This window comes from Eublepharis macularius, chromosome 5, assembly GCF_028583425.1.
Source record: "Eublepharis macularius isolate TG4126 chromosome 5, MPM_Emac_v1.0, whole genome shotgun sequence".
NCBI lineage: Eukaryota > Metazoa > Chordata > Lepidosauria > Squamata > Eublepharidae > Eublepharis > Eublepharis macularius.
The window spans coordinates 101,804,712-101,816,872 of NC_072794.1; the positions used below are offsets into that span (position 1 = coordinate 101,804,712).

General features: G+C 42.0%; 2 protein-coding genes across 2 annotated transcripts; one reads left to right on the forward strand and one right to left on the reverse strand.

Moving 5' to 3' along the window:
• The first annotated feature begins 100 nt into the window (after window positions 1-100).
• EBNA1BP2 (EBNA1 binding protein 2) lies at window positions 101-7,127 on the forward strand. Its single transcript, XM_054981941.1, has 10 exons — window positions 101-170; window positions 482-599; window positions 1,207-1,290; window positions 1,947-2,104; window positions 2,771-2,894; window positions 3,874-3,963; window positions 4,209-4,284; window positions 5,200-5,296; window positions 6,443-6,605; window positions 6,853-7,127. The coding sequence occupies exons 2-10, from the start codon at window positions 540-542 to the stop codon at window positions 6,901-6,903; spliced, it is 903 nt and encodes a 300-aa protein (XP_054837916.1). The 5' UTR covers window positions 101-170; window positions 482-539; the 3' UTR covers window positions 6,904-7,127.
• A 101-nt stretch (window positions 7,128-7,228) lies between these two features.
• CFAP144 (cilia and flagella associated protein 144) lies at window positions 7,229-12,039 on the reverse strand. The gene is made up of 4 exons (XM_054981943.1): window positions 11,848-12,039; window positions 9,726-9,785; window positions 8,090-8,193; window positions 7,229-7,873 (listed from the first exon to the last, which is right to left on the reverse strand). The coding sequence occupies exons 1-4, from the start codon at window positions 11,981-11,983 to the stop codon at window positions 7,760-7,762; spliced, it is 414 nt and encodes a 137-aa protein (XP_054837918.1). The 5' UTR covers window positions 11,984-12,039; the 3' UTR covers window positions 7,229-7,759.
• Between the last annotated feature and the right edge of the window lie 122 nt (window positions 12,040-12,161).

Here is a 12,161-nt window from a genome sequence, read left to right on the forward strand (position 1 = left end):
TAAACCAAGACAAAAAACAAATACTAGTTGCCATGGAGATGGCGTCCCAATTGCGCGACGAAAGAGCGTCGACGGAATCGGAAGCCCGTAACAACCGTCGCTCAAGGGCCGGAAGTAGTGGAGCGCTCTTCCTCGTGGTTTGTGAGAGCGCAGTCGGTCGTGGAGGTTGGGTGAGTAAGTGGGGTGGGTATTTTTCCCTTTCCATGGTCGGAGGCTGGTCCCGAGTGGCCGCCTGAAAATGTCGCGCTCGTGGTTTCCATCTAAGGCTGTCGCTTTGTTTCCTGCAAAAGATGTTCTGCGATGAGCAGAAACCCAACGGCTGGAGCTTTTGTCGGCATGCAGATGTGGTGGGCAACTTTCACCTGCTGAGTTTCTCATAAAGATTAAGGAGCGCTGCCAAGAGCAGACTGGCAAACCAACCCCATCTTTTTCATCGCCTTTGGGAAGAAGTGTGCTTCATTATTATTTTTTCCTACTACAGCTTGGTGGTTACGAAGTCCAGATATCCCAAAACACAGCCTGTGAGGCTGTAGGTGGATATGGAACAAGATATCTCAATGTCCTCAGATTCTGAAGAATCTGTTATCACTGACCGAGAGGTGAGTTGCATTCTGTATTCAGTGGTAAGGGGAAGTTTCAGGTTGCCATGCTGTGGAGAAAGACACAGTTCTAACAGTATGGTGAAAAGCCACTCTTCCAACTTAGCAAGGGCAGTGGTGTGATTAACTTTGCATCTTAAAAACAGCAATGGCTTTTCACAGATTTTGTAAGATGGCTTGTAACAGAATGCTGTGGATAAAGTATATTGTTTTTATATAGTCATAATTATACCTGTATATATTATCTCAAAAATACATATAACAACAGTCTTGCAAGGTAGGCCAATATTATTGGTTTCCATATTGGATGGGGAGGCTGAGACTGGAGAAAATACTGATTTGGCTAAGGTGATTTAGTGAATTTGGCTGTGCTGAGGTTTGTTTCTAGTATAACACCAGTTTTCAGTGACGCAGCATATATTATTTCAAGCCAAAAGTACTCCTGTAAGGGTTAAAACAGCAGCCTGAGAACCTCAGTTTGGGCCCTACTTTCATATTACATATTCTTTTATTAAGAATTGTGGATGACTGCTGAGCTAATTTTGTTGATATTTGTGTGCAGCTGTTTCTTGGGATACTATTTATGTGTCACCTTCTTTCAATATAGCTACAGAAAGCATTTTCTAAAGGTTCATTAAAGCCAGGTCTAAATGTTGTGCTTGAGGGACAACCAAAGGCTGTCAACAATGTGGTGAGTACTGGGTGATTATAACCTTTATGGATATGCTGAGCTTCTGAGTGATAGCATTTAGCTGGGGTATCCATCACTCTGTTCAATTATACTGTGAGCTTGCTACTTGGCAGCCAGGAATTGCATTTTTGAAATGGCTTGAGTTTGGTGGTGTTTTTTAAAGTGTTATACACAAGATACAGGGTGATTGCTGCATTGTCCCTTTGGATCATAGAGGTGGGGGCAGGTAAAAATGTTGCCATTTATTTAGCATGACTGCTAAATTTTTGGAAATTTTATAATACAGTAGTCTATTTAGTTCCCTTCAGATTTGGTAGGAAACTTATGTTTTGGGTTTTGTTATTATTGTTCAGATTGAACTTCTTTTGCTAGTTGAAGTAGGATGGGAGGAACCGAATGCTCAGAAAATACTTAGGCATCCATGTGGTTAGGAAACAGCTTGAATGTTGCATATGATGTTGGATGGGTACCTGGGAGTTATCAAATACTTTAGGGAAATGGATGGATGTATCAATGTGAGGGTCACCATGATATCTTCAGGGTGTGTTTGGACAGGAACCTTTCAAATTCTTAGTTCTGGGTAAGATGACATGCAAGTCAATGTACAGAAGAGTTTACATGTTGAAATTAATTGCTATTAATATATTTCTTTCTAGGATGGATTGAAACAGTGTCTATCTGAATTCCAGAGACATTTAGCCTGGGTAGAAAGGCTTGATGTGACTTCTTGTCTGGAAACAAATGTTCCTTCTAGTAACGTACCTGACAAAGATGTAGTTGACCCTGAGGATGACTTCAAAAGAGAGATGAGTTTGTAAGTCTGCATGTATGAGCTGGTTCCAGGGAGCTGGCTACATACACTTTATGTACAATGTTTGCTTTAAAAAGGGCAAACTATATATTTATTAAACATTGCATTGATCTTGCCAAGTCGATCTTATGATCTGGCTATGCTTGATAGCTGTTGGTGTATTGCATTATGTAGATGCCATCCTATGCGTACAGGAGGGAAAGTCAACAGTACAAGAACTGTAGAAATAGAAGGAAAAGTTAACTTAGTCACTCCCACCAAAGGCTTAGAAACTCAGTCACTAATCACATCACCAGTGCAGAGTGCTGTGTAAATGGGTGTCTCTTCTGCATGGCTAATCAGCACATGGCAACAGTCACAATGCCATGAGTACATCATTGTACACAGGCTCACAGAAGGCAATTGCCATGAATTGCCTGATACCTATAAAAAGAACAGTGCAATGTAAAACAAAAAATGTGATCTCTACAAGACATTGGGTGTCCTAATGACAATGAGAAAGGAGAGAAAGAGGGATTGTTTGTGCTTTTTATTTTCTCCAAAGGTATGTTAGCATGGCCCATTAACAGAGAGAACATGTATTCTACTTACCTACCTTATCAGGGCATGAAATACACATGGTTCCAACAGGATATAAAAGTGTTGATGTCATTTTTCTTATTTTTCCAGTTATCATCAGGCTCAAGCATCTGTGCTGGAAGCCTTGCCTCGGCTACATCAGCTCAAAGTCCTTACTAGGCGGCCTGATGATTATTTTGCAGAGATGGCAAAATCTGACCAGCAGATGCAGAAGGTATCTGTTACATTTGTGTCTCTCCCTCATTCTAAAGAGTTCTGTTTCATCTTCCAGAACTGTAGCATCTCCAGTCCGATACACTGTTGTTTCCACATACAAATACTTCCAAGAAAGATGGGAGAATGAAATGGAGAAAATAATAGCCTCTGCAAAGTTCTGTGCATTGTGCACTGTACTGCAGATAATTCATTATTTATAAACTGGCCAAGAGCAAACTTGCTGCTTTGCCTATCCAGTGTGAGTTGGCTCACATTTTGAAGATGACTGTAATGTTTTTTGGTAGAACATAATGGCATACAAGCAGAAATGAGATATCCCATTGACTGTTGAGGATGTAAATCAGAATATGATCTGTGCAGTTAGAAAGAGAAATAAATTAATTGGAAGAATCAGTAAATCAGCACATTTTAATGCATTGCAGCCATGTGCTCAGTTTATCAGTGTTTCATTAATGCATTCAGTTTGCCTGAGGTCCTGACTGATAGTTTCTGTCGTATTGAAAATATCCTTTTACTTAACTTTCTGGTACATAGGCAAGCATAGTTATTGTGCTCTCTTTAGTGTAAGGACTACACACAGGATCATATCTTTAGAGTTTGTATTATTTAATTAAGAATAACTACCACAGCATGGTTTTGATATTAAATCCCTAACGTGTTTGGGCATCCTAATTTCCTTTCTCAAGGATGGAGATAATGCATTGGATAATTATAGCCAGAATTATTATATAAGATGCGACAGTACAAATGACTTTGCTAGTGAGTAAGGGATGTATCTTTGTAGACATTATAGACTAACGGGATGGCTGTTCTGTATGTTGTTCTGATTTCTTGTGTAGCAGCTATATTGCAGAAATTGTGAAATGCCGTATTTAGGAACACGGCAGTCTTAAAAATATGCATCGGTACCCGAGAATAGAGTCACTGTTGTAAACTAGTCCCAAGCTCGTGCATATTGTTTGGTCTTTCCTCATTAGATTCGTCAAAAGCTGAAGAGCAAACAAGAAGCTATGGAAAAGTCTGAAAGGGCCAAACAGCTCCGTGCTTTGAGGAAATATGGCAAAAAGGTGAGATGACTGGGACAAGAGCCACTCACTTGAAGTGTAGGGAGAGAGCTGTGACACACCAAACTGCTTAGAAGTCTAGGGAATGAAATCTTTTGACAGAGGAATCCAGTTACTGGGAATAATCAAACAGGAATTTTTAGTTCAGTGCACATGCATATGTTTGCACATTGGGAAAGACTGGGATACAGGATGAGGAACTGCTGAGATACAAGGAAGAGCAAGGCTCATACTCTGCTTCTTGATAGGTACAAACTGAGGTGCTGCAGAAGAGACAAAAAGAGAAATCCACAATGTTGCAGGCAGTCAAGAAATATCAGAAAGGTGAGGCATGTTTCCATTTCTTCCTCTCTCTCCTCTTCCCCCACTGACTTATCAGAGGCATGAGAAACTGCATATGAAGTGTTTGAGGAGGGGGAAAGTAAGAATCTCTTGTCACTGCTGCGTAGCAGAAGCCAGTTAATATGCCCATATTTGTAGTGAAAAACTATTCCAGCAGATAGTATGGACTTTGATCTTAGATTATAAGGGCAGCAACTTGGTCTGTGATGGCTTGTCACTTATGGGATCCACAAACATCAGTATTTGCTGAAGAGAAGCCTCACCTGCATTCAAGCTTTGTAATGGTCTCTTTATACCTAGTATTTTTGCTAGAGCCTATTGTTTTATTATTACTCATCAAGCTTTCTCCTTAAGCTTGCCTGCGTATTCTACAGCTTGTTGGTCTGGTTGCATTTTTTGGTGAAAACATTAGGGATTTTTTTCTAAGCTGAAATCAGTTGGCTAGTCTTAAAGAGACCCTGGCACACAATTACTATCTTCTGTGGACTTAAAAGTGTGTAACTCTGCTTAGGATTGCACTATCAGTGTCCCTGAATCAGTATATTATATATGAATTTGTTGATACATGTTAGATTTTTGATTTGGGAATGCCAGGAAGAAGAGGTTGCTTGTACCTCTGTCTTTTCTGATGGCTGTACTAGGTATATTTGAGTCCTTTGGGGCATCTGTTACTGTTATCTTCAGTATGTCCAAAGGTGGACCAGTTGCAGCTATTGTACTGTAAAACCTTGAGTCTATAAAATGGGAGTTGTAATGACCTACCACCTGAGATCATGGAACATTTTAAAAGTGCTAATGTGTAGAGATCTTGTCTAGTGAAAGAAACCTGGTCCCCTGTGCACAATGCTTATTTTGGAATTCTTCTGTGGTTTAGCATCATTGCAATTCTTTATGCAGGTCTGTCAGACAAGCTGGAATTCCTAGAGGGAGAACAGCCACCACCTTCTCAGGGCAAGAAGAAAGATGGGACTGGAGGCCAATTGATAAAGAAAGGGTAAGATCCTGGCAAGTGGAGGGATTTAGCCAGAAATCACTCTTTCACATTTCTATTAACAGACCTTTTTTCAATCGCTTTTTTGTTTTAAAAAGTTGTGTAACTTAAATGTTTGCATGGTTTTTCAAGAACAAAAGTTGATGCACTGAAAGGTATTTTACTGTTATATATTCTGTTGATATTGAGCTGACATGCACAACATTTCTCAGCTGAGAAATGGGAGACAGTATTAAGCTCTCAAAGTATATTTTTGAACCATGTTTTCCAGTTTGAATTGTTTTTTATTAAAATACAAATTTCTGGTTCTTGCATAAACTTGAAAACATAAGAGCAGCATATATGAAAGTGAACATAACCAGATGGCAGAGAGGGAGCTTCATGTTTAAAAATCATCACATTTCAGAGAAAGCTGCATTGTGACTTTGAACATTTGGGACTAGCACTGCTTGGTCACCACAGCTAGCTGGAGGACTGAGATGGGGTTGGTGAGACCTAAAGCCTTGGCACTGAAAGCCACGTGTGCAAGTCATCTACTGACTTGGTGTTTCCATTGTGCCCTTGATGCTGAACAAAATAGCCTTTATTTTAGAGCCGTGATCTCCAATGTAGTGCCTGTTAGCTGGTTTTCTGGCACCCATTTTCTGTTTATAATAATATTTGATTTATATACCGCCCTTCAGGACAACTTAATGCCCACTCAGAGTGGTTTACAAAGTATGCTATTATCCCCGCAGGAGCTGAGAGAGCTCCAGAGAACTGTGACTAGCCCAAGGTCGCCCAGCTGGCTTCAAATGGAGGAGTGGGGAATCAAACCCAGTTCTCCAGATTAGAGTCCCGCGCTCTTAACCACTACACCAAACTGGCTCTCTTGTTTGACAAAGCATCTCTTACAAAACAAAGAGTCAACTACAGCCATTCTGTAGTTGTGCCCACTCTTGTTTTAAAAAATCTAGTACTGCTCACAAGCTGAACAAGACTGGGAACCCCTTTAGAGTATGGCAGTTGAGAAGCAATGTGCTATCTTTGTTTATATATGTGGGAATTAGAGAGCTGAGGCAGGAGAACTTTCTTCTTTGGTAAGAAGGCATGGTGGCAGGTAAACAGTAGTCTCATACCCAATCATCCCAGATGTTGTTTTTCTTTCAGACCAAATGCCAAACGACGCTACAAGAATCAGAAATTTGGTTTTGGTGGTAAAAAGAAAGGCTCGAAGTGGAACACTCAAGAGAGTCACAATGATGTGTCCAGTTTTCGTCCTAGTATGGCCCACTATAAGGGCTCTGGGAAAGGAGGAAAAAAGGGTGCTAACGTAAGTACCTGTGGTGAATAGGAGTTTTGGGCTAGACTTTTACCTCAGAAGGGGAAAAGGAGGATTACATTTTGGACGAGTTTGGTAAAAAAGGTAATTTTGTAGTTTTAATAAGCAGTATTCATCTAGATTCCTCAGGGGTTTCTTTCTACAACCAGACTGTTTAGAGGGTACATTCTGGAACAAAGTGGGAAAAAGATAATGAAAGAATCATCAGTGCTACATTTTTATTTATTTATTTTTGCAGAAGAGGCCTGGAAAAAAGATGAGACAGAAAATGAAGAACCGTTCTCGATAAGGAATGAAATGGGTGGACTTTTTTTCCTTGTAAAGTCTGGCATTCCTTAGGAACTAGGCATGTAGCCATGAATTTATGTAGGCCATGACCTACCCAGCTATGAAGATGGCAAATGCTAATGACTGAAGTTCAGTGTCACATGTGGGTTTGTATGCAAACAGTCGCTCCATGTTGCCTGTCTTCCATGCTGGTTTTTCTTTAGGAATTAAATAGTTTTGAAAAAGTTTGTTGACTTCATACAGATGTTTATGCTGGGAAATCATCACTGATCCCATAAGCTACTTGGGCAGTTCATACATAGCTATAGCTCATTCAGCAATTCGCTATCAGCTTTCACTATGAATGTTGCTGAATGGGTACTGAGGATGTGATCTGTGATCAGTTTTATGGCGAAGCCGGGGAGGCACCTGGACTCCTATTTTGACTCTGTACAGGCACCCAGGGCTGAGTAGACAGTGCCATCTGGCACAGGCTGTTGATGTTATTTATCTGAAATAGTAGCTGTTGTGGTTTCAGTCATTTCAGTCTACCCACCACTAAGACCACTGGGTCCCCTGCATTGAGGGGCTGAATGTGGTCTCTTACCAGTCAATTGCTATGAAACTCCCTCTTCTTTCAATTGCTTCTCAATGTGGACTTGATCTTCCATTTAGTAAAAACTGATTTCTGTATAAAATAGATATAGGAGGGCAGAGGCAACATTTTGTGGCAGGTTTATTGCAAGCACTTAAATGTTTCAGCAGAGCTGTTCCTTGTCTACAGTATCTACTTTGCTAAATGAGACAGTTGGGAGAGTGCAGATTGGAAATCCTAAAGTAATGGCTGGGGTCTGTCAAATTCCTATGATATGTCCACCTTATCTGTTGTCCTTCATCATCTCCTTGAGACGCCACATGGCAGCCATATATTTGGTGATTTCAGTGCTTCGGCTTGGAAAGTTCAGTCTGCTATCATTCCGGTCAGTACTAATCTGCAAAGGAGAACTTGATCATAATTTAAAAACATTTGGCACAAAGAAATAACAAATTGAAAATCTGCCAATCCCCATCTAGCTAGAATCTGATTTCTGATAATCCTAAAGCATTTCAAGACTTTCTCTGACCCTATAGTGACTAGAAATAGCTTGATCTGGCCTCGCAGTTCTGGGAATTCTTAACACCACACAACCCTCATTAAAGCCACTCACCAAAGGTGTGGAAAACCAGCCAATTTCCTGGCTTTCTGTTTGTGGTTCTTTGTATTTCTTGGTTGGTTCTAGTGCAGCATGATGGAAGAGTTTCAGGAATTTATCTATAGGGTTAAATAACTGGTATTAAAAGAGAATTCCTTAGTCTAGAGTGTGAATTCAATACATCAGAAGTTGTGAGCTAACATATGTCAATGTATCTAATTCTCAAAGTAGCCAAATCTGTGGCTACTTAAAGCCAGAAATTGGAGCCATGGACAGACAAGACAGATCTTCCTACAGATCTGAAAAAAAACCCCTCAGGTTTGCAGAAAATATGAAATCTAAATTTTATACACATACACATTTATTATTATTATATTAGATTTTTAGTCTGCCCTCCCTGCCAGGCAGGCTCAGGCCAGAGAACAACATTTCAGTTTACATAAATACAGTTAAAAACAGATAAAACAGTATACAAATAACATTAAAACAACTTTATACAATAAAGCTTCTCTCCAAATTATATATTTCAGATTTATATAAAGATCTGTCGTGTGTGTCTGTATACGCACACACTCTCCAAATGATAAAAATAGCACCTGTAGCTTTAAGAAATGAATGTCCTCAGTGGCTGTTGCCAGCCTTCAAGCCTTGGTTTCCTTTCCGTGGCTTGTTTTAGCCTTTGAAGGAGAACTCATCAGGGCCAAGTCTGGCAGCAGCCAGAGAGTAACTTGCTACACTACATGGTTTACCCAACTGCTTGTTTGCTGTTCAACAGCAGCCACTCCACAAAACCAGTAGTGGACCGAGTTTCATAATAGGACCTGGGAAAACCCCAGATTTGAATCCCTGCTCTGTCTTGGAAACTCACTTGGGTAACTGGGTCAGTGATAAACGCTCAGCCTAACTTACCTCTCAGAGTTGTTAAGATAAAAAGGAGAAGAGATTGTTGTAAGCTGCTTTGGGGCCCCATTGTGGAGAAAAACAGGATATAAATGAAGTAAATAAATACGAATGCAGCCAAAGATGGAGGGACAGATAAAAGGTTGGTTTGTTGCTGGGTAAGAAGGAGAGAAAGATGCAGGGAAAGCTGAGAATATGGAGGCTGCCAGCAGGAGATAGTGAGTGGAGGGAGGATTCAGGGGAGAGAGAGATGCCCCATCCAAATACATTTGGCATAACCATGCCATTGTTTTCCCCAGTAGAGGCTACAAGGGGGAGGGAAGACTGAAGAAAAGAAAGGGGCAGATGGAGGTAGTTTGGTGGGTGGGAAGGAGGGAAAGCAGCAGTGCATGGTGACAAGCTATGGGGGCTGCCAGGGAAGGGAAAGAAGAAATAGTAGATGAAGATTAAATGAGATTATCCCTGCAAGTCCTTGCAGTTCCCCACTTGTGTGCACTGTTAACTGCTTAATTTCCTTTTATTAAATAGCATGTTAGCATGCATAATTTAAGTGGGACTGTGCTGCAAATTTTGTGATAGCCTGCTTGTTAGATGAAGGGTGGGGGGGAGTATCTTCCTTTTCATGTAGGCTGAACTGCCAGAAATGTAATGGCAAAAGCCATAAGGCTGTAACCTATATTTCTCTGTATCTCAGTGGAAAAGCAAGAGTCAACTTATTCATGACTTAAATAAAGGGCTCATTCTAAGTTACCATCAGCGGGCTCCTCTAAGTTATCATGCCAAGACATCGGCTTTGTGGTTATGGTGTGAACTGAAAGCAAAAAAGAATGCAGATTAGTACATTTATTTAAAATATGTATAGCCTGCATGTGTACAGCCCTGATCTAGATGACCTTGGCTAGTCAGATCTTTAACCCTGCTTAGCTTACATCGTGGTTGGTTCTTGGATGGGAGACCTCCCCCCCACCAGGAAGTCCAGCATCTCTATGCAGAGACAGGCAACTGCAAACCTCCTCTGAATGTCTCTTTGCCTTGAAAGCCCTATGGGGTTGGGACTTGATGGCACTTTTGACTATCATATCCTGCTCTGTCCCATTGGTCTCAACAAACAACAAAAATGTATTGTCGAAGGCTTTCACGGCCAGAGAACGATGGCTGTTGTGGGTTGGATCCAAAAACCTAACAGTCCATTGACAAGATACAAGTTAAAAATTCAGCCAGATCTGCCAAAACAGTTTACTCCCCACCAGGGGTCATTTTGTAGAAAAAGAGCTGGAGGAACTCATTAGCATATGCCACACCCCTTGCCATTACTGGAAATGTGTCATTAGCATAACTGATTTGCATATGCCACACCCCCTGATATCACCTATCCTGGCTGTTTTGGACCCAATCCTGGCCATTTAGAGTCGAAATTGGGCCCAAAATGGCAAAAGGGGCTGAAAATGGCCAAAAAGGGGCCCAAAATAGTCAGGATCGGGCCACTGCTGAGTGGGAGAGTGATCCACCACCCACCAGAGGCCCAATCCGGGCTGTTTCAGCCCTAATCCAGGCCAAAATGGCCCCAAATGGCCAAGAGTCAGGTGGGCGGGGCCACCTGACGTGACCTCTTTGGGGAACTACTGGAACAGCGTTCCTGTGCGTTCCCTCAAAATGAGCCCTGCTCCCCACAAATGCCTTCTGAAAGAAAACTCTTGCACACCTTCCTGAATGCAATTAGTGTGAAGGGTGCCTTTGCCCCCACTCCAGCAAGCCATTCCAGCAGACTGGACCTACCACAGCAAAAGGCTGTGAATTAATTGTTGCTATATGTACAGCCTTAAGAAAGGGCACTACAAGGTGAAGGCTGTCTGAACATAGCTAGCCTGTGGGTCAGACAACTCCCACTAACAGCTCTCATGCAGAAGTTGGGGCAAAAAACAGCTAAGAACAAGCAAGTGATTAATTTCCTTTCATCAGGAATTGTGTGCCTTTTAAAGTATTTAAGATGATACTTTAGTTTAGCTCGAACAGTAGAAACAATGTGTTCTAGTTACTTGATGCATAATTTTGCTATTGCCTGCTGCCCACCTTTAAAGAGAGATGCTTCTGTCTCTATATGAACCAGCTGAGATAATCATTGCAAGCCTTTTATGAAATTAGGTGGGCGGCCATCAGAGCATATGCCTCTACTGTAGAACTCACTTTGGATGGAGGACTGGGTCTTTCCAGTGCCTGGCAAAAACAGTCCTGTTCTCCCTTGAGTTTGGATTTTAACAGATTATACAATGAATGGAGTGAGAGGTTGTTTTGTTTAATCTTCTGTGTAGAATCTGAGCTACTTTACTTGTCTTCCTGCCTGCTCCTTTAATTCTGTAACAAATTGTGTAGACATACTATCTCTAAACTGCCAGGAGTGGTTTTTTAAAGTAGAAAGAAACAGTTTGAAAAAAGCTACCTAGAATCAGATTTCAGCAGGTTATGGTTGTTACCTAGTGCATAAGCAAGTGGTGATCTGGGTGGATCCCATAACTTGGGCTATTAGTACCCTCCCACACCGGATCCTATTGGACATGCACTGTTTTACAGGATTAGTCTTGATTTCTCCTGGATCATGAAGCCTGTCTCTCTTTAATGTACTTCGTGTATCTGTAGAGGACAACTGTTAAGGAGAAATTTGGAACAATAGAAAACAAAGCCCCCCCCCCCCCCGCCGCCCCGATTTATTGCTCCTATTCCTGATATGCTGCTGAAGCCGGTAGCTCTGACTGTCAAGAATCAGCTTCACTTGCTTTCTTTGCGCTCTGTTGCACCGAAAAGGATCAGCCGTGTTGATGGGGAAATCGCCCCATACGGCCTTTAGCCCCCGTCCCCGGTTCGCTCTGCTCCCGTACCCTTCAAGAGGGGGTTCACCCCGTACTCCGTATGCAGCCGCTGGCATCGCAGTTCTTTCTGGACCGTCTCGCAGAAGATCTTGTTCTGGCTTACGGGGTCGAGGGGCTCCTTGGTGGTCCTCGCGGCCCCTGCCATGCCCCTCTGGAAAAGGCTTCCCAGTTACAGACAGAAGCTCCTCGGAGCGGCTTTCTCCGGTCTCCTAGCAACCGAACAGCGCACGACGGTCTTTACCCCGGAAGTCGCCTCGGCCCCTTCCTCTCTCATTGGCTGAGAAATTAAAGCTCCCAGAACGTTGATTGGCTGATGTGCTCAG